This window comes from Vidua macroura, chromosome 18, assembly GCF_024509145.1.
Source record: "Vidua macroura isolate BioBank_ID:100142 chromosome 18, ASM2450914v1, whole genome shotgun sequence".
NCBI classification, from domain to species: domain Eukaryota; kingdom Metazoa; phylum Chordata; class Aves; order Passeriformes; family Viduidae; genus Vidua; species Vidua macroura.
In genome coordinates, this window is record NC_071588.1 from 13,643,968 (window position 1) to 13,664,990 (window position 21,023).

Below are 21,023 nucleotides of genomic sequence, written 5' to 3' on the forward strand. Positions count from 1 at the left end.
GCTGGATGTGCAGCTGTTCAGGGCTGCAGATCCTCACCAGGGCAGGGCAGCAGCAGGAAATGCCACACTCCTGGAAACCCAGAGCACCCCTGTGCACCACAGAGTGCAAAAGGGGCAAAAGGGGCCTGGAAAAACAGGAGGGGAAGGAATCCTGTTTGGAAACTGCTGAGCTGGACAGGGGGCAGAGCCAGAGAGCTCCACTTCACCAGAAGCTCTAAAGGGCCTCCAGCCCAGGGCAGGGATGCTGTGAGCAGCACAGAGAGCAGAGCTGAGCAGCAAACAGCAGCCTGCAGCACTCCCCACCCCACAGGATGGGATGCTGGCAGACCGAGGGATCCTGGTCCTGCCACAGGAATGTTCCTGGCACACGGGCTGCTCGCAGAGGGAAAGGGACAGACAGCCCTCTAGTGTAAAGCCAATGCTAACCGTGTTTGCACGGCCACAGAGAGCATTGATCAGGGCCAGATCCAGCAGGATGTGTGCTTGGCAAGGAACCTGAGCACAGGGAGAGGGATTTGCTCGCACCACAGCTCCCACTGCTCCTGAAAATATACCAGTGCCACAGGGATGTGCAGTCCCAGAGTCCCAGACTGGTTTGGGTTGGGAGGGACCTTAAAGCTCATCCAGTGCCACCCCTGCCATGGTTTGGGGGACACCTTCCACTGTCCCAGGCTGCTCCCAGCCCTGTCCAGCCAGGCCTTGGACACTGCCAGGGGTCCAGGGGCAGCCACAGCTGCTCTGGGCACCCTGTGCCAGGGCCTGCCCACCCTCCCAGGGAAGGATCTTTCCTGATACCCAGTCTAGACCCAGTCTCTGTCAGTTTGAAGCCATTCCCTGTGTCATGTCCCTCCAGATCTTTGTAGTGCAAGTCCTACAGGTCCTGGTGGCTCCCAGGTGACCATTTCTCTCTACAGTGACAAATTCCACATTCCCAAACTCCAGATTTGCTCTTAGGCTTTCCAATGACCCCTGTGGACAGGGGAGAGTGTGGAGCCCTCCCAGCCTTACCCTGGCACCCCCAAAGGGCTCCTGAGAGCCCAACTTGGCCAGCAGCTCATGGCACATCCCTGCCAAGCCCCCGTGGGAGCAGGGAAAGCTGAGTTTGGGGGCTGCAAAGGTATTTTCCTTCCTCTCCCTCCCCTCCACTGATGAGCCAGGCTGAGTTCCCACCTCCCAGTGCACATGGCTGCATTGTGCTCAGGGATTACCGTCCATGGCTCCCACCATCACTCACAGCCTTAAGAAAGAGGCACAATTAAAATCAATATTTAAAGTCATCAAACAAGCAGAGGCAAATTTGAACAGCCCCACAATTCACTGTGACATAACAACCCAGGGTGCAGGGCTGAGTGCTGAGCTGCAGTGCCAAGAGCACACTTCTGCCCACAGTCTTCAAAATTTAATGAAAACACACCAGTTTTAAACACTTCCCCAAATCCAGCTCGCAAAATCTGTCACTTTGATGTGAATGGTCCCAGTCTCAGACTAATCAGTCACTTTTACTTCCTCTTTAGTAGCTAAAGACGCAAATGAACTCCCTGCAAACCACACAGCTCCGGGAGGAGAATTTAGCAGCCAGATGGTTCTTGCAAAAGATTGGTTTTTAACAAAAAAATAAAAGTGAACCCGTTTCCCCCATGAGCAGCTCACGGGAGATGAGGTGACACATCACAAGCCACCGCGAAGTGTGACATTAGAGCATCACTTCTGCCACAGAAATGCCCCTTCCTAAAGCACCATGTAAATCACAATTATCACTAATAAGGGATCAATTAGTGCAAGGCACTGTAATTATCCCCTGCACTCAGGGAAGAAAGGGAAGCATCGCGCTGGAATGCAAACATTCTTTTGTTTCCAGCAGAAGGTGCAGCACGGAGAGAGAAAACAAAGTGCTGGGAAGGCACCAGGATTCCCAGAGCCAGGGAGGGAATGTGTCCAGCTGCAGTGGGACTGAGAGAAGCTGGGATGGGCTGGAAACTCCCCTGCAGGCACTGAGCCTCTTTCCACTGCTGGATCCGACCGTTCCCCCCTCCATGTGGAATTGCAGCTCGGGGTGGGATCAGAGCACAGCTGCCAATAAAGGCTCTGCAGCCCATGGATCAAGGACAGAAATGTTGGACAAGGAGGTTTCTGTGAGCCAGCTCCAGTAAACAAACACCATGGGGCAAAAGGGTTTGGATCCTCTCAGGATGCAGGTCCTGGAAGGAGGAAGGAGCCGATGTCCAGTCCTTGTCCTTGGCTGGCTGGGCTGGAACTCCACCATCCCAGGCTGCTCCAAGCCCTGTCCAACCTGGCCTTGGGCACTGCCAGGGATCCAGGGGCAGCCACAGCTGCTCTGGGCACCCTGTGCCAGGGCCTGCCCACCCTCCCAGGGAACAATTCCTTCCCAATATATGCCCGAGTATATCCTACAGGGTCAGGCAGAGGGAATTATGATGGTTGGGCTTGGAAAAGAGAAGGGGTGGGGAGATTTAATTCCAGCCTCCAGCTACTCCAAGGCAGTTGAGAGGACAGCAGAGCAAACCACACCTTTGTGTGGCCAGGTGACACAGCAAGGAGCCACAGCCAAGAACTACAGCTTAGGAGCTTCAGTTCAGACATCAGGAAAAGCTTTTTAATCAGCTCCAGCACTGGGAAAGGCCAGCAAGGCTCCTTCACTGGAGGTTTCCAAAGCTTGGACAGAGAAATCCACAGCAGACCTGAGCTGAGGTGCAATAGCCCTGGACCCTTCCACCAGCCCCTCCAGGATTCTGGGATTTGGCCAGGTTTGTGTGTCCTCAGAGAGGTCCCTGCCCCTGCAGGGTGCCAGGAAAGGCTCCCAGCACAGGGTGCATCTGAGGACTGCAGAGCTCCAGGGGAGCTGTGTTTAATGACCATTGATGTGGGACACTGGGCTGGGGCAGCTAGAACCAGGCCATGTAAAACTGGCCAGGGACTTCTTCCCCAGGAGCAGCCACCAAAGCAAACACCAGCACAGGAAACGTCTACAAGGGTCTGCTGCCACCCTGAGTGTCCCTGCAGCCACCCTAAATGTCCCTGCTGCCACCCTGAGTGTCCCTACTGCCACCCTGAGTGTCCCTGCTGCCATCCCGAGTATCCTGCTGCCACCCTGAGTGTCCCTGCTGCCACCCCGAGTGTCCTGCTGCCACCCTGAGTGTCCCTGCTGCCATCCCAAATGTCCCCTGGCCGTGACCTGGCTTTTACCCCTCTTTGGTGCCTCCCCAGCACCTGCTCTGACCTCACAGGGAGACAGTGTGAAGTTCACCATCACTCCTGCCCCTGCCCTGCCGCGCCCAGGGACAGAGCCAGGCACCCCCAGGTCACCAAAGGGACAGGGAGCACCCGTGTGGAGGAGGACAGGGTATCTCCATCCTTGGGAAGACATCCATCCTGGGAAAAACATCCATGCTGGAAGGACAAGTCCCTGAGCAACCAGATCTGGCTTTGAAATCATCTGTGCTTTGAGCAAGAGGTTCTTTAGACACCTCCAGAGGTACTCCAGGTGTATCCAGGTGATTCCTCCAAAATATTCCATGATTTCATGAAAGCAAATATTCTGAGCCTGGCCTTGCCTGACCCAGGCAGACAGGACCCAGCACTGCTGCTTGAGAGTCATCAGGGTGATGCCTCAAACTGCTGAGCTTTCCTGAAACTGAACAAAAAATCCCAGCACTGGAGTGTTTGTGTTTTCTTGTTTCCAGTCTCCTTGATGCTTTGCATGTGCTTGTGGAGTGTTTCTGCTTTCCTTGACAACCGAGGAGGATTCCAAATAAAACTCAAGTGCTTTTCTAATCTCCTGGTTCCAGGAGAGGGACAATAAATGCTGTAAAATCTGCTGGTGCTGTTGATCAGCTGCAGTGTGAAGGTTGGGAGGAAGGTGGGCCAGCCCAGAGACACAAACCTGCTGTGGATGCAGCAACAGCCCTCAGGAGATCATCAGTCTTGTCACCTGACACTGTGGCACTGCTGAGGAGGTGATCAGTGACTGCTCAGACCTCCACATTTCAGCTCTGGGCTGAGTTTAAGCATATCCTGGGTCCCTTGGGACATAACTGAGCGTCACTCTTTGAGGGACAGTGCTGGAAAAGCTAAGACTACATCGCAGAAAGGCTCATTGACCTGGTCAAGGATACAAAGAAGGCAGAAGCAGGGCCAAGACCAGACTCCACAGGCCTTCTAGGAGCACTCCAAAAGCAAAGCAGGCACAGTCAGGGTCTGTGCCACACCATGAGATGTGCTCTGCCCACACAGGCTGCTGCACACAGCCCAAGGGAGACAGCTGTATCACCTGGTGCCACTGCCCTGAGCTCACACACCCCTCTGAACACCACACAAGGGGTAACCAGCCACTCCAGACTCCCATTCCCACGTGTCCCAGCAGTCTCAGGCTGACACAGCTCAGGCTAAGGTGAGTCTGCACATTTGAGCAAACTCTGCACGAATTCCTCCAGCATCTCTGCGCAAGCACGGCAGGATCCACCCTCAGCCTCTTTCAGCTGATTAAGACTTTTCAGTACAATTGTCCCCTTTTCCCTCAGCCTCTGGAAACCTCCAGGAGTTGCAGCCACAGCAGGAAAGGGGAGGAGAAGGTGGGCTTTGTGTCTCACCAGCCTCACTCCTCCCTCCCACGCCACTGTGTGTCTGGGATGGAGAAGCCCTGACACCCTGCTACTCACAAATCCCAGACGGCTCCATCTGGCTCTGGGACCCAGCACAGAGCTTCCCACCTGGCCAGGAGGGACAAGCCCTCCCAGAAACTCCCAGGAGGGACAAGCCCTCCCAGAAACTCCCAGCCCTGGCAGGCCCCACGCTGAGCTGCTGCCTCTGACATCCCCCCTGTGCAGTGGTGTAGGGTTCTCCTGTTCCACGGGGGCTATGCCTCCTGCATAAAGAGAAAACCTCTTCAGGAACATCAAAAGAGGCGCCTGGCACTCGGAGATCCCTCTCACTGAAGGTGACAGCAGCAGAGAGCATTGCAAATCCAAGGGGAAGAGGACGCAGAGCTGTTCAGAGCGGCTCCTTCCTGGTCCCTGCAGGGCGAATCCCAGGCTGCAGCTCCCCCCATCCAGGGGATGGGCTGAGCACGGCGGGGCTGAGCCGCCCGAGCCGCCGGCACAGCAGCCCAGGGCAGGCTCAGAGCAGAAATGGGAGCTCAGCTCTGTGCAATCTGCCTCGTCCTGCTTTGTGTGCAGGCTCTGGCTCAGGCGATTTTCCCTCTCCTTGCGTGTGGCTCAGGAGGATGGCAAGGGAAGGAGCCCCAGTGCTCTCAGCCAGCAGGGCTGTGCGTGCAGGGGTGCAGCATCCTCCCCTTCCCTGCCCCCAGTTCACAGGCTCCTCGCTGCTTCCGAGACAAAAAATGTGGAAAATTCTCATCTGTGCTGCTGGATTTTGGTTATTCCTTTGGAAGGCTCAGAGGCCAAAGTCGTAGTTGGGGTCAGGAGATTACACAGCACAGGGCCTGTGTCAGCAGGCACAGCCTGGCACAGGGAATGTGGGATCTCAGCTGTGCATCCCCGTGGCCCTTGCCAGCTCCCAGCTCCACAGGATGAGCGGATGGAGCGACAGCCACTCTCCTGCCCTTGCATTCCAGGCCCCTGGAGCAGTGCAGGGAGCAGGGCAGAGCAGAGAGAGATGCTGTGAGACAAACTGTCCTCTTGCTCCTTCCCACCAGCGACTCCTTCTCCTTCCCACTCCTTTATGGACACAACAGGCTCCCAGGAGGTTTTCCCAAGGCAAGCCCGGAGCTCCTGAGCTCGGGATTGCAGGAATTAATGAGGGGCCCGGCTGGTTCGGCACGTGCTGCCCACAGCCCTCCACACTTTCTCACTGCTTCTCATTAACTCCTGCTCTGGCCCAGCTTTGTCTGGGAAAACATCCCAGATCCAGCAGGGAACAACCATGTCTGCACCAGTTCAACGCCCAGGCACCGAGTGGTGCAACAGCACCTCCACCTTTTTGCCCTAAAATTCCTCTTTGAGCACATTCCTCTTTAGAAAACCTCTCCAAACACACCCTTTGATGGGCCCATGGAATACAGGTCTGAGGTCTGTGCTGCCGGCTGGGAAAGGGGGACAAAGCCCAGAAAATGCAGAGCATCCTTGATAAAAAATTTACATTATAAAGACAGGAAATACAGAATAATGCAATGAATGGTGTATTTTCTCAAGAGGAAAAAAAAAAGAGCTGCTCTCACATCGGTGATGTTGATGTAGGTTCTCATATTACAAGGGTTTGTATTCGGGTTAAAAAAAAAAATAACCATAGAAAGCCCTTTTTCAGTAAAAATGAATTGTGTTAATAAGGCAGCAAGTGCTGAAAACAGGGAAAGCTCTGCCTGTCCAACTGCCCCTGGTGGCTATTTCTGGCTTACAAGGCACTTGAAGCATCCTGGCAGCCCACAGTGGGAAATGTAGTCCAGATCCAGCAGGATGGACACTCAGCTAAACAGAATCCCCCAGGTTTGTAAGGACTTTCCAGCCAAACCTGCCAGCAAGGCAGCCTCTCACAGGAGCAATTCATAAACTACAGCAAAAAAAGCAAATAATTCAACCCCAAACTCCTCCAAGCCTTGTTCTATAAATAAAGCCGTTGTAACACAGTTTTTATATTTCATTATTCCCCGTGTTGTTCCACACGATGCTGGCGGCAGCCGGGAGTATCACTGCGTGGGGAGAGCAGCGCTGCAGCAGCAGCGGGGATGGAGCAGAGGGGATCGGGGTGTCCGCACCACACCCAGCACCTGGGCTGCTCTGCCAGCACCGCGGGTGACAAAGAGCCCGCGGCACAGCCCGGCACCGGCGGGCCGAGCTGGGCACGGAGCCGCCGGGCTCAGATCGATGGCAACCCCTGCGCCGGGCACGGCCCCGGCAAATGGAGGCTCGGGTGTCAGCATCCCCTCAGGGCCCGGCGAGAAGCTGGCAGCCGAGCCTGCTCCCAAGGTGTTCCCCGAACAAGAATAAATTGGCCATTTCACGTTTCAGATGGACACAAAGCCTCTCAAGGAGGCAGTATGCGGTGTGGATCACAGCTTGGATGCGTCCTTTGATCGTCACAAATAAATCAGCCAGAGTGCCCTCCAAAATAGAAAGGAAAAGAGAATTATATCTGTGTCGTTGATGGGAACGGGAAGCGAGCTGGAGACAGCACAGCTGGGAGCAGAGTCAGAGCAGCCAGAGGCTCCGCGTGCCCAAACCTCCCCTGCCCAGCACCTGGCCAGCCCGGGAGCTCACACGATGGGCTGATCCCTCCAGTTAAAAACTGCAATCCGTGGGCTGGGTTCCCAGCGAACACACCTGGGTGGCAAACGCTTCTCGAGCGGGCTGAGCCCGCAGCCTGGCAGCGAGTGTCCCTCCCGAGCTGGGGCCGCATCCCGGTGCCCCCGGAGCCCCCGCAAGCTGCTGAGGCACGGCGGGACCGGGGGGCTCCGAGAGCCGCCGCAGCCCCCGGCCCCTGTGCCAGCCCTGTCCCAGCCCCAGCCCGCAACCGGGGCCGGGAAACAAAGACTGTCGCCAAAGTCCATGGAAAAGGGCTGGTTTAGGCAGAGTCCGGCCGTGCCAGGCTGCGAGCTCCGCGCCTCTCCCCCGGCGCAGCGAGCAAGTGGAAAGGGGGTTCAGCCCCTGCATCCCCAGCCCTTCCCAGCCTCTGGCTCCTGAACATGAAGCGTCGGGACCCTAAGGGAGGGCTCTGCGGAGAGCCCCACCGCACCCCGGGACCCGCTGTCCCTGCGGGGCGCCCGGACCCTCCGGGAACTTCCCCGTCCGGAGGCTCCGCGAGCGGGACGGGTTCGGGGAGCGGAGCCGGAGCTCCCCCGGCGGCCGGGCTCCGAGCGGGGCAAGCCGGGCTGCCCCATCCCCTCTCCCGCCCTCCCGGCCCCCCGCCGCGGGATGCGGGATGCGGGCTGGGGACGCGCTTCCCCCCGAGGCACCAACTTCGCCCGGTCACTCCAAGGCCGAGCTGAGCCAAGCCGAGGCTGGGCGGCGGCTGGAGGAGGTTTAGCCCGCTGCTCTCCTTCCACCCCGGTGCTCCCTTTCCATCATCCCTCTGTCCTCCTTCCATCCCGCTGCCGTGCTCCGCGGCTGGAGCCGAGCCTTGCCCGGTACTCGCTCCCCCTCCGGCCTCGTCTCCGCTCCGCTCCCGCGGCCGCGGCGCTCCCGCTCCCCCCGCGCCCTCCCCGCCGACTCTCCCGGCCCCAGCGCCCGCTCCCGGCTCGGCCCCGGGCCCCTCTTCCCCTCGTGGGACCTTGGCCGCTCCTGAAGACCCCACGGGGAAAAAAAAGTTGCAGCGAGGGAAGTTCCCGGCGCCGGGAGAAGTTGGGGCCGCGGCCGCCGTGCCCTGCCCGGGGGAGCCGCGGCGGCGGAGGGGGACCGGGGCGCACCTACCTTCTGCTATCGCCCTCTTCATCTTAGGGGTCGGGGAAGGCACGTCTGGAGGCGCAAAGTGGAGCGGCAGCAGTACAATCCTTGGGAAAGCGGGGCAGATCCCGGAGCCAAACTTCAGCCCGAGCGGGGAGCGGCGGCGCACGGGGAGGGGGGGGGCGCTCCCGGTGCCGGCGCCCTCGCTCATCGGGGGAATGAGCAGCCCCCGAGCTGGAGTCAGCATCCAGGCGAGGCTCCCCCTCCCTGCCTCGCCTCGCCTCGCCTCGCCTCGCCTGCCTCCTCCTCCCTCCGCCCGCCCGCCCGCCGCACGCACGGGGCCGGGGCTGCGGCGGATCCCGCGGCGAGGAGTGGAGCCGGCTGCGCTGGATCCCGGGAGCGAGCGGCGAGCGAGCGGGGATGGAGAGGCGATGAATGTTTTATGGGATCATGTGGTTTGACGTGAGAGGAATCAGCCTAGATCGGATTTACTGGCTGGAGGAGTGAGCGGGAGGACGGGGGAGCCGGGCACGGGCTGGCGAGGGGAGGAGGGGCCGCTCCGACGGCGGCGGCTCCGCGGCGGAGCCCCCGCGGTGCGCGGCCGCGGCCCGGGCAGGGCTGCGCGGGGCCGGGAGCCTCATTCCTGGAGGAGAGGTGCCACCTAAAGGAAGCGGCGGAGAGGGACGCCCGGGCGGTGGCGGGCACCGGGCCCTCTCCCTCCTCCCCACCTCCCGCCGCAGCCGCGCCCGCATCGCCCCGGGGACCGCGGGGGCCACGGCTCGGAGCCCCTCGGGAGGCACCGGAGACCTCGGCGGGTGTTTTCACTGCTCTGGATCTGCGCACCGGGGAGGCGGCGAGAGACATCCGAACCCGCGGTGCCTCCTCTTCCTCACCAGATTCGGCTGCTGCGGTTGCGGAGCCCGAGGGAAGGATGTCAGAGAGCCCTTTGGGTACAGCCCGAAGGAGAACTCTTCCCTGTGGCTGAGCCCTCTCGCCATCCCTGCCCTTTGGGATAAGTCTCCCGCGGGCAGGAAGGACAGCAGCTTGCCTCAGTTTACCCAAAGAGCACGAGGGTTACACTGTAGCTGAAGCAGGGTGAAGCCGGATTCCCACCCTGCTGAGCCCTCCGGCAGCCTTCCCTGTGCTGGAGGGACAAGGGCTCCTGCACAGGCAGATCCCATGTGCAGCCATCCCATGTGAGAAGCAGAAAGGTGGATTTTTATTAAGTGAACTCATTTGCTCAGTGAGGAAAGGAGGAGGGAAGGATTGTGCCGGGGAAAGCTGAACAATATGGGGAGGTGGTGGCTCTGTCCCTGCTAGGCAGAGGTTCAACTGCCACCAGAGCCATGGACAATGTGTGGATATGTCTGTATCCATGTGAAACCCTGCTTGGAACTCTGCATACAGTCCTGGTGCCCCTAGGACACGGGACATAGAACTCTGGCAGCAGGTCTGGACTGCAGCCCCTTCCCTATGGAGCCACGCTGGGAGCTGAGATTGTTCAGCCTGGAGAGGAGAAGGTTGTGTGGAAAACTCACAGCACATTTCAGGGTCTGAAGGGGCTGCAAGGAAGCCAGAGAGGGACTTTTCATCAAGAACTGGAGTGCCAGGACACAGGGAATGGCTTCCCACTGCCAGAGGACAGGGATGGATGGGATATTGGGAATTAGGAATTGTTCCCTGGCAGGGTGGGCAGGCCCTGGCACAGGGTGCCCAGAGCAGCTGTGGCTGCCCCTGGATCCCTGGCAGTGCCCAAGGCCAGGCTGGATGGGGCTTTGAGCAGCCTGGGACAGTGGGAGGTGTCCCTGCCATGGCAGGGGTGGGAATGGATGAGCTTGTCCCTCCCAGCCCAATCCATTCTGACATTCTATAATGTGTGTGATTATCTTTACCTGTGTATACCAGGAATAGAAATGCTACTGCGCCTTCACTCCTCACTTGTGGTTTGTCACCCCAATATTGGCCTTCTCTTCCAGCTTGCCCTCAGGGTTGTCACAACCACATCCCTTCAAGGCCAGCCCAGTTTCCACCTTTCCTTGTAGGCATCACTGCAAGGTGAGCCAGGGTTCAGTTTCTCCTGTGCGCCAAATCCTCTCACCACACCCAGAGGCTGAGGGTCCCTCACACTGACGCAGCCCACAATCACCTATGGAAAAAAGAATCTCACCCAAAGACACTCACTCAAAGACACCCAGCTGGACACTTGGGGCAGCTGGAGGTGATTTGCTCAGTGTGGGCCTTTTTTGTGCAACAGCCTGAACTAGCCCAAGGTCCTGGGCTCAGAATCACAGGATGGGTTGGGTTAGAAGGGACCTTAAAGATCATCTGGTTCCAATCCCACTGCTGTGGGCAGGGATACCTTCATTAGGTCCTTGAAAACCCATCTGAAAATGACCCAGAAGAGCTGTCCAGACACCCTCTAACTACAGATGTGAAGTTCTGTGCAGCCCAGGGCCTGCAGCCCCTTCCTGCAGCCCCCTGGAGAGGGCAGGTGGCACCTGGGGAGGGCAGGGGGCTCCCTCTGGCCGCTCTCTTTCTGCTCCTCCAGTGTGCAAAGGTGCAGAGATGATTCCCTAATCCTCTTCCTTCTCACACCTCCAGTCCAGCTCAGGCATCCCCTGACCTTCTCTAGCCCTTCTGCCTTGCCTGCCCCCTTCCCTCTGTTTGCTCTGAGTGATTCCCAGCTGTATCCTGCCCATCCTGGATTTTCCAGGAGCCCTGCACGCACTTAATGAACAGGAAAGCTCTTAATGAACGTGCTGCCAGAGGAGCACTGTGCCCACAGGGCCACAACTGGGCCACTTGGAACATTTGGGTCACTTTCGGATGCTTGGGCCAGTCCATGGCAGGCCTGCTCTGAAGGAACAGAAGGGTTTTCTGGGAATGCCAGGATAGGTGAGGTCTGGGAAGAGACAAGGAACATTCCTGTGCAATCTGCTGCAGTACACTCTGTTGTTGATTTGTGGACGTCTTCTGGGAGGGAGGATGATCCCACCTGCCCTGCTATTGCTGCAGTGGCAGCCCAGCTAGCACAGGTTAGGAATGTGCTGCTCCTCCCTTTTGAACACCCCTGCAAGCACTCCTGTTTCAGCAGTGCCCTTCGACTTCTCCATCCCAAGAGGTGCAGCAGGAGAGAGAGGTCACCAACGTGTGGGGCATCAAAATAGCTGCAGAAGAAAGGACCCTGGAGCTGGAATTTCCTGGGAGAGGACTGGAAGGTGAGCGGGAGCACTGAAGGAGTTAATTGAAGCTCTAGTCACAGGCCCGAAAATTCCAGGTTGTACCAGGGAGGCGGCGGTTGTTTGGCTGACATTTCTGAAAGGTTAATCTGGAAACGGAGAGAGCACATCTGTACAGGGCTGGGGCTGACTCTTGCTGCAGATCCCTGCACCTCCTTGGGCTGTTTGACCCAGCAGCTGTGACACAGAGGTCACCATGAGGCAGCGTGGGGCTGTGACCTTGGCATGCAGTGATGCTCCACGGTGTCCTCGGACCAGCTCTGCCTCCAGGCCCGTGTGACAAGGCACAGGAAACTGGCTCTGCTGTGTGCCCCGTGCTGGACATCTGTGCTTCCCGTTTCTCTGGGTGACATCTGTGCTTCCCGTTTCTCCATGTGGCATGGGGCGTCCAGCAAGAGCTGGGTGAAGGAGGGGAGTCCCAAGCAGGAGATCTCCTGGGGGAGCTGGGGTGCTCGCAGTTGCAGTGGGAGTAACTCTGGAGAGGAGCCAAGGCTCCTCGAGATGAAGACACCTTGCTTTGACTGGATAATTATATGTTCGTCTCTACCTAATGCTTAATCACACTGGGATCAATTCTCTTCCTGCACATTGAGAGTCTTGTTTGCAAAGTGCCATCCCTCCCTTCTCTCTTCAACCTGGGGCTGTGAGCACAGGGCTCCCAAAGGATTTAGGGCACATTCCTGGGCCTGTGGGCACTGAGAGAGGTGGATGTGGGGAAACAGGGCACATGAAATGGGAATTCATTGCCTTTTGCTGTGCTCACACCCACCTCTTTCTTTTTTAATAGAGCCTAAAGGAATTGACACTCGAATCCCAATATTGACTAAAGTGTATCTTGTTCTGGTCCAGAAAAAGCTTTTCACCCTTTCTTCCCCATGGCCTTGTTGGCTGCACCTGTCCTGTGGCTGATGTGGCTGGGAGCACCTGAAAACACCTCTGAGAGGAACAAGGAGGCAGAAAAGGGAACCAAAAGACCAGGTTTTTTTTTTCTCCTTCTAGTGGAAGGGGGACAAAATGCTCTTTTAAGGTCCCTTCCAACCCAGACCCTCCTGGGACTCTGTATTGTGCCTCTGCCAAGCTCTGGCACTGCCTGTGCTCACAGGAGACAGGAGGAGATGTGGGCAAGCAACAGATGAGGGAATGTCACCTGCTCCAGGAGGAACCATCCCTCTGGGCCTCTGGAAGAGTTGCCCTGCAGAGACACAAAAAGATCTTTTTGATGCTCACCTGCTCTGAGGCCAGGCATGGGCACACCATGGGGCAGATTCTCAACCACAGACCCAAAAGGACTCCCCAGAGCCACCACCACTGCACTAGTGACAAAGTTTATGCTTGACACCTTTCACCTGTTGACTTTTGTGAAGGGCACCAAGACCATGGTTCTTTCCTGGACATTTCCAGCAGCTGGAACATGACCCCTGCAGACTGGGAGGCACTGGAAGGCTCTGCATCAGCAGGGCTCCTGGGCCAGGGGAGCACTCGGGGAGGGTCTGTGCTGACAGGATTTATCCAGGCACCCAGAGCAGCTCCTGCTCCATTTTCAGTGCCTGAACTGATGCACTCCAGCAGGCAGAGAAGTTCTGTGCTGGCAGAGTGACTCTTCCAGCAGAACAGAGTAGCAAGACTGACCCATCCTACCTGCACACCTAACATTTATAATATAAAACAGGTATTTTACACATAACTGTAGGAGCAGTTGATGTGAAGTTGTGGCAGGTGGGACCTTGTTCTGGGATCATTCTCCAGAACAGCTCAGCTCCCACAGGAAGTGTGCCACAGAGAGAAGGAGCCCAGGTGTCCACAGGAGGAATTTCCTGGGGAAGAGGAGAGGCAGGCACTGAGCTCTGCTCTGTGGTGAGCAGGACAGGAGCCAGGGAACGGCTGGAGCTGGGCCAGGGCAGGCTCAGACTGGAGATCAGGGAAAGGTTCTTCCCCCAGAGGGTGCTGGCACTGCCCAGGCTCCCCAGGGAATGGGCACGGCCCCGAGGCTGCCAGAGCTCCAGGAGCCTTTGGAAAGCGCTGCCAGGGATGCCCAGGGTGGGGGTGTTGGGGTGTCTGGGCAGGGACAGGGGCTGGGCTGGATGATCCTGTGGGTCCCTCCAGCTCACACAGGTTATGTGCCAGGTCTGGTTTCTCCCTGCAGTTGGTCTGCTCTGGGTACCAGAGCACCTCAGAGGCCACTCGGGGCCAGCACTGGCAGGGCCAGCCCAATGCCCAGAGGACAGAGGCATGGCTGGCCACCCCTGGGCCCTGTGCAGGGACACAGGATGTGGCAGGAGCTGCTGGCTGGGCTGCCAGCACAGCCCTGGTGTGAGCTGTGCCTGGCTGCAGCCCCAGCAGGCAGGGCACTCCATCCCTGCTGGCTGCTCAGCTCATTGCCAGGCTCAGGGAGCGGCTCCGGGTGTCTGTGCTGTTCTCTGGGCTGCTTTGCTCCTCCTGCCATGAAAAACTGCACCAGAGCCTGGCTGGGCAGGGCAGGGCAGGGAGAGAAAAGCTCGCCTCTGCTAGTCCATGGCAGGCCTGCTCTGAAGGAACAGAAGGGTTTTCTGGGAATGCCAGGATAGGTGAGGTCTGGGAAGAGACAAGGAACATTCCTGTGCAATCTGCACCTCTGTCAGTGCACCCAGCCCTGCCTCGGCAGCGATCCCGGGGCTGCTGCTGCTCCCAGCAGTGAGTGATGGCCCTCGCAGCTCCTGCTCCGTGATTTCCCTCACATTTCAGGCCTCTCCTGCCTGAGCAATGGGGTCGGCGTGGACGAGTTGTTCCCGTAAATCATCCCAGCACCGCTCCAGCCTGACACATCAATCCCCTCTGTAAAAGGTTCCCACCTGGTCCTGGCGGTGCTGCTGAGATTGGGATGTGCCAGGAATCCTTCAGAAGGCTGTGCAGGAAGGGCTGCTGGTTTATTCAGGCGTCTCTTGCAGAAAGCTGCTCCCTTTCCAGCCTTGGGGAGACTCACCTGGCTGAGGGCTGCCACTGGGCTTGGGGCTGCCCTGAGCTCGCCCTGCACTCACTGTGGAGCAGCTGGCATCAGGCAGGGAATCCCAGAATGGTTTGGGGGACACCTCCCACTATCCCAGTTTGCTCCAAGCCCTGTCCAGCCTGGTGTTGGGCACTGCCAGGGATCCAGGGGCAGCCACAGCTGCTCTGGGCACCCTGTGCCAGGGCCTGCCCACCCTCCCAGGAACAATTCCTAATTCCCAATATCCCATCCATCCCTGCCCTCTGGCAGTGGGAAGCCATTCCCTGTGTCCTGTCCCTCCATCCCTTGTCCCCAGTCCCTCTCCAGCTCTCCTGGAGCCTCTTTAGGCCCTGCAAGGGGCTCTGAGCTCTCCCTGGAGCCTTCTCCTCTCCAGGTGAGCACCCCCACCTCTCCCAGCCTGGCTCCAGAGCAGAGAGAACAGGAGGGATGGGGAGGTGGGGGAAAGCTGTTTTTAAGGGTTATTTTATTCTCATTGTCCTGCTCTGATTTTTTTGGTAATAAATTCAATCACTCTCCCCAGGTTCAGGCTGTTGTGATGATGACCAGGGAGGGATCTCTCCCAGTGTTTACCTCTCCCTTTATTTTCTCTCCCCTTTCCAGTTGCAGAGGGCACTGATAAAGCAGCTTTAGTGGGCACTCAACATCCAGCTGGGGCCAGCCCACCCCAGAGATTCTGCACGTACAGGGGGAGCCAAGGGGAGTGAGAGAGGTGCAGCAAAATCTGAACGAAGACCTGACAAGAAAAGCTGCTGCCAAGAAAAGGGGAGCCCTGTGCACGCCATGGGTGTTGGAGGCTGGGCTGAGCTGGAGGTGCTGGGTGTCCCCCAGGCCATCCCAGGCAGCTGGGAGCCCAGCACAACCACGGCCTCTCCATTTCTGCACCAGCTGCTCTCATCCCCACCCCAATGGCAAACCTCCAGGCGGACACAGGATCCAGACTGAGCAGGTTCTTGGGGTGAAAAGCCCTCCCAGCAGCCTCCAGTCCGAGCTGGTGAGCACCTCCTGCAGTCTGGGCTGCGTGTTGGACACACAGCCAAGGAGTGGGAAGAGTCCTGGGAGCAGCAGCTGAAGAATGGCCGCTCCAGCCCAGCTGATGCCTGAACATTTTTGCTTTTTCTGTATTTTTCATATCTTTATGACTTTGTAGACCATTAAAATGTGTTTATACAGCTCCTGGTATTTTTCCTATCCTTTCTCTTCGATTTCAGAGTAAGAAGCTAACCTTCTAACACATTCCTGAAATACTGTTTAGTCTTATTTTCAAAAAGAGGACCGACAAGAAGAACATTCTGTTTTCTAATCAGAATTTAAGAAGACATAACGAGAAGTGGGGCAAAGAAGCCCCAGACCAACTCCAGTGGGGCAGTACCTGGGGGAACAATTACCTAACCAACTGCTCTTCTAATTCGACAATATTCGTTAGATATGCTAATTTGTTAAAACTCTAAAAATTGTAAAAATACAATACTGGGCGTGCCCATGACCACCGGGACACCTGGAAGCTTCCAAATAAAGGTCTGCTTTTATTTTACTATTTTAGATCTGTTACAAGAGTTTCCTTTTTTGATTATAGGCAGCACAGACACACCAGTAGGATCAAGCTGGGGTCACTGCTCTGAGCTCTGCCTTCCAGGGGCTCTGCTGTTCCCAGGGGCAGCACTTGAGGGGTGGGCTGTAATCCATGGGTTATCGCTGTGTTATCTGAGGGCTCAGCTGTGTGTCTCCCTTCAGTCCAGCAGTGTCTCCACTGCGGTGGAGCCTGGGACGGACATCGCTGCCCAGACTCCCTCTGCCTCGAGGTACTGGCACGTGGCTTCTCCTCCTCACTCGGTTTGTTTGTTTGTTTGTTTGTTTTTAATTTCCTTGTGTATTTTTCAGGCTGACCCCTCCTCTCCCAAGGCCCCTGGCTGTCCTGGCAGCTGCAGGGACTTGCAGGAAGGCTGCTGGAGAGCACTGGCAGAAAATGAGCGTGGAATTTGTGACCGGGAGCAGCCGCCCTTGCAGCCCCATCCCAACCGTCAGAGATGTCACAGAGGAATGAGAGCATGGCAGCACCACCTGACCAGTCACAGCAGCTCTGATTTCAGATCTGCAGTGCTCCCAGCAGAGTTAGCAAATGAGTTGCAGACCGGGAACTATCTGCAAATAGTTTCCAATAATGAATTGAGGTGTGAAAGCTGCAATCTGCTCTGAGACAATCTGTAAACAGAGGGAAGGAAAATTCACCAAAATAAATTATTCATTTTGGATTACTCCTCTAGCTCATGTCTTAACTTGCGAATCTCCAGGGCCTGCAGAGACTTCCGGGGATGCTCCTGTACCTTGAGCAGAGCTGTGTTGGGGCAGGTACAGGGATGTGAGACAGATCAGGAGTCCTATCAACACCTGGCCAGCTCTTCTGCCCCCACTGATGGGGATCTGCACCAAACACGGACCAGCTCCATGGGCTGTCCAAGGGCACTGAACGTAAATTTATTCCAGGCCAAAAATTGGACTCTTCCCCTTTCACTCCCTGCCACCAACAAAGAAGAAAGGGAACCACCCTGGAGCAGGAACCAAAGCAGAGGTGGGATGGGGAGTGGGAAGGAGAGGACACAAGGATAGAGGATCAGGGCAGGCTGGAGGCAAATCACAACTTCAAGCTGGACCAGACTGTGTGGGACACACAGATGTGCCCATCATGGAGTGACAGTCCTGGGTAGGGGCACTGGAGGGACTGGGTGAGGTGTGATGCACCAGGAACTGTGCCCAGCCACCCTTTGAAACCTTCCAAACAGCCTGAGGAGGAGAAATCGGCCCTGAGGAAGAAGGAGATCCCCAAGAACAGCCTGGAGGTCTCAGGGGGCACAACAAGAGGAGCCCCCCTGGCCCTAGGCAAGGGGAGCCATGAGCAGGCTGTGCCTGAGGGATGTGAGGGACTCGGTGTCCCACCCCCTGCACAGCTCCCTGATGAATCTGGGGCTGGCATGGCACTTGGCACGGCACTTGGCATGGCTTGGTGCTGGAGAAACTGGCTAAAGAGCAGAAAAACTGCACATGGAAAAGAGAAACCTATGGAGCTGGAGGAAGGTGCAAGATGGGAAGCTGGGGTAGAGCAGTGATCACTTGTTCAGTTATCTGCAAAGATTGGCTTGGGCTGCTCCTGGGTGCTCCTAGGCAGGCTCTTCAGCTGGGACAGGCCAGGTTTAAGCAGCTTTGTCATTCTGCACCATGGATCTCCAAGTGCCACAGTCTGGCTCTTCAGTTTTAGACCTTTTAGTCAGTCCCAAGCCTTCAACCTCCCCATGGAAAGCAGCAGAGTGGACTGGAGCACATTGAGGCATTTCAGAGAGGTGTAAGGCAGTATTGTCTTCTTTAGTTAGAATTAAACAATAAATACAATTCTAGTGTGTATTTTCCTGAAAATGTAATGCGTGGGCTGCAAAGTTCACAGCAGAATTCTCCAGTACTGACCATGCCAAACTGGGCAAAAGATTGGAGAACCAAAGTATTGCTCATACTCCAAGAAGGTTTTAGATTAAACCTGACCCCAGACTTTGCCTGGAGAAAACCTGTGGCAAGCTGGACTTTTTCAAACCTTTTTTTCTGCCCTGAAACTTGCTCTATATTCAGGGGAGTGCAGGAATACTCAAACAGCTCAAATCTGGTGGATTTGTCTTTGATCCAGTTTGGCAATTATTGTCCCAAACTGCCATGATCCCAGTAAATGCCGGGTTTGGCCTTGTGGAACTGCTGGTGTTAGAGCCCAGCTCACCTGCTCACCAGGCACGGAATTACGGGGGCATTGTTGCTGCTCTGGACCACAGAGGTGTTCCAGGGGATGTGCTGGAACCTTCAAGGCTTTACAAGAATTATTTCAGCTCTAAGAAATAACCCCAAGAAAATGCTGTCAGCACTGTTGAACCAGCTCTTAATTAAGGCTTTAGAAACATCCCTGTCAAGGCCATGGCTTTGCTCTGCTGGCAAAGGGCAGGGGAGCATCTGGGCACCCAATTCCACAGGGGAAGTGGCAAAAGAAAGTCATGGAATTGAGTATTTTGGCAAAAAAGCACTCAGTACAGTGAAAAGGAGGTAGGAGGTGTGGTTTTGGCAGCAGACTGAGCGTAGAAGAGTTCCTGGGATTAGGCCACCTCCTGCACCCCCCTGGCCTGCCTTGCCCACCCTTGCCCAGAGCAGTGCAGACACTGCAGTGACAGCTGAGAACTGCTCCTGCAGAGTGCCCCGGAAAAGCCAAGTGCCCATGTAGCTTCCTAAAGCAAGTGGCTTTCAGGAAAAGCCAGCAGGCTGCAGGAAAGCAGAATGCAGCTCTGCGGGAAGGCTCAGCGGCCCATGGAAATCAGCTCCTCTCTCTGCAAACTTGACTCTGCAGAGCAGCTGCTGGTTCAGAGCCCTGGCAGCAGCACCAGGAGCTGGGAATCCAAAGCCATGGCTCCATGTCCTGCAGGACCAGCACTCCTGAGGCCGTGTGGCCATCCCTGGGCAGGGGACAGCACTCAGGACACTCAGGCCATGCTGCTCCTGCAGGGTGAGCGTTGTACATAGGTGGAGCTGAGGTGCCACCAGGAGTGACAGAGGATTCTGTGACAATGACACACAAACCACATCTCCAGCAAACCAGTCCACATTCCTGGATTGGAGGAACCTCCATGAGGCTCCTGCTTGCCCTGGGGCTACTGTTTGTGCCACCTCTTGGCTAAGGATGTAAAATGGGCAGCACGAGGATGCTTGTTTGGGGGTTTTTGTGTTCCAGAGACCTCAGAGCTCTGAACAGCACCTGAGGATTCCCCCCAGCGCAGGCTCAGGAGCTCAGGGAGCAGGTGCAGGTGTTACAGATGTGCCTGGGCTTGAGCTGGAGGGGTTTCTGGCACTGGTTTCTGCTGCTTGGTCTGGGACTGATGGGGCTGTGCTGCTGCCTCACTGAGCAGGGTCCCTGTTAGTGGCACCCCAAAACCATCAGAGGATGCTGGCACCAGCTGTTAGTGGCACCCCAAAGCCATCCGAGGGTGCTGGCACCAGCTGTTAGTGGCATCCCAAAGCCATCCGAGGGTGCTGGCACCAGGGCTGCGCTCAGGTGTGAGCCCGGGTTTGACCCGTGCTGCCAAATGGGGCAGGGCCAGCGCTGCCCGTTCCTTCACAATGAAATCATCCTCTGTTTCCTGGCTGTTTGCAATTAGCTTCCCGCAGCAGATGAATAATCTGTTCTTGTTGATTCGACAGAGCCGCTTGGAAAGGGGACAAACAGCGCGTTCCGCCTCGCCTGGCAGTCGCAGGCAGGAAGGGAGGGAGGAAAACACGGACATGCCGCTAATTCCCAGCAACAATCCCGTAAATTTAGCAGTGCTGGCACAAGGCAGGCGACAAATGCAACAAACAGGGATTGGAGGAGCCGCGGAACTGCTGCCAGCAGGCAGAGCAGCCCCCGGCACCCGAGCGTGGCTGGAGAGAGGGGTCAGGGAGGGCAGGGGCAGCCCCTGGGCCGGGCTGCTCGGAGCCGGGGGGTGCCAGCCCACAGCCCCCAGCCCCCGTGGGAGAGCTGCTTTCTCACCGTCAGAAAATCAGAGCCATTTTCAGAAGGAGAACAGATTTTGGTTGGGAGGTGAGGGAAGCGGAGGGCCAAGAATAGAAGGGAACAGTGGGTGGAATTCTGACTCCCTGCTGCATTCAAAGTAAAGTACAGGACAAGTTTCAAGGAAGCAGTGGGGCAGCTCTCAGAGGAGCTGGCAGGGACCAAGGAGCCTGGCAGGGGCTGGGGGCCGGCCCTGCAGCCCGGGGGGCACGGGAGGGCAGCGGGGCAAGGACAGCACCCAGCAGAGCTGCAGCAGCGGTGCAGGGGACAGCACCCAGCAGAGCTGCAGCAGCGGTGCAGGGGACAGCACCCAGCAGAGCTGCAGCAGCGGTGCAGGGACAGAACCCAGCAGAGCTGCAGCAGCGGTGCAGGGACAGAACCCAGCAGAGCTGCAGCACCGGTGCAGAGACAGCATCCAGCAGAGCTGCAGCACCGCACTCGTCTCAAGCAGCCCCAGAGGCAGCAACCACAGCCCCCTGACGGGGATTTCAAGGGAGACAGGGGTTTTCCAGCAGGAGATGATGCTGGGTGGCAGCGCTGAAGTGGATTTTAAGAGTGACAGCGCTGAGCATGAAACGGAGAGAAATCACCCGGGCACCGAGCGCTGTCCAAAGCCGGCATTTGTGGGGTTCGTCTCTGTCTGCGGACCCGGCCGGCCCTGCAGAGCCGCGTTCACACGGCCAAGCCCAACGCCATCTGTGCGGCCGCGGAAGGAATTGCATTGGGCCGGCCGGGAATTCGGGAATGCGGGATCAGGGGAGGCAGGAATTGCATTGGGCCGGCCGGGAATTCGGGAATGCGGGATCAGGGGAGGCAGGAATTGCATTGGGCCGGCCGGGAATTCGGGAATGCGGGATCAGGGGAGGCAGGAATTGCATTGGGCC

General features: G+C 57.2%; 1 protein-coding gene and 1 long non-coding RNA gene across 2 annotated transcripts in view; one reads left to right on the plus strand and one right to left on the minus strand.

Moving 5' to 3' along the window:
- Nucleotides 1-10,217, minus strand: part of RTN4R (reticulon 4 receptor) — an 82,524-nt gene extending 72,307 nt beyond the window's left edge. The window contains exon 1 of the mRNA XM_053994223.1: nt 8,379-10,217. Within this exon, the coding sequence (XP_053850198.1) occupies nt 8,379-8,598 (220 nt within the window). The 5' untranslated portion in view covers nt 8,599-10,217. The remainder of the gene's footprint in view (nt 1-8,378) is intronic.
- A 780-nt stretch (nt 10,218-10,997) lies between these two features.
- LOC128816407 (uncharacterized) lies at nt 10,998-15,744 on the plus strand. Its single transcript, XR_008439894.1, has 2 exons — nt 10,998-11,569; nt 15,174-15,744. It is a non-coding gene; the product is annotated as an uncharacterized LOC128816407 (long non-coding RNA).
- The last annotated feature ends 5,279 nt before the right edge of the window (nt 15,745-21,023 follow it).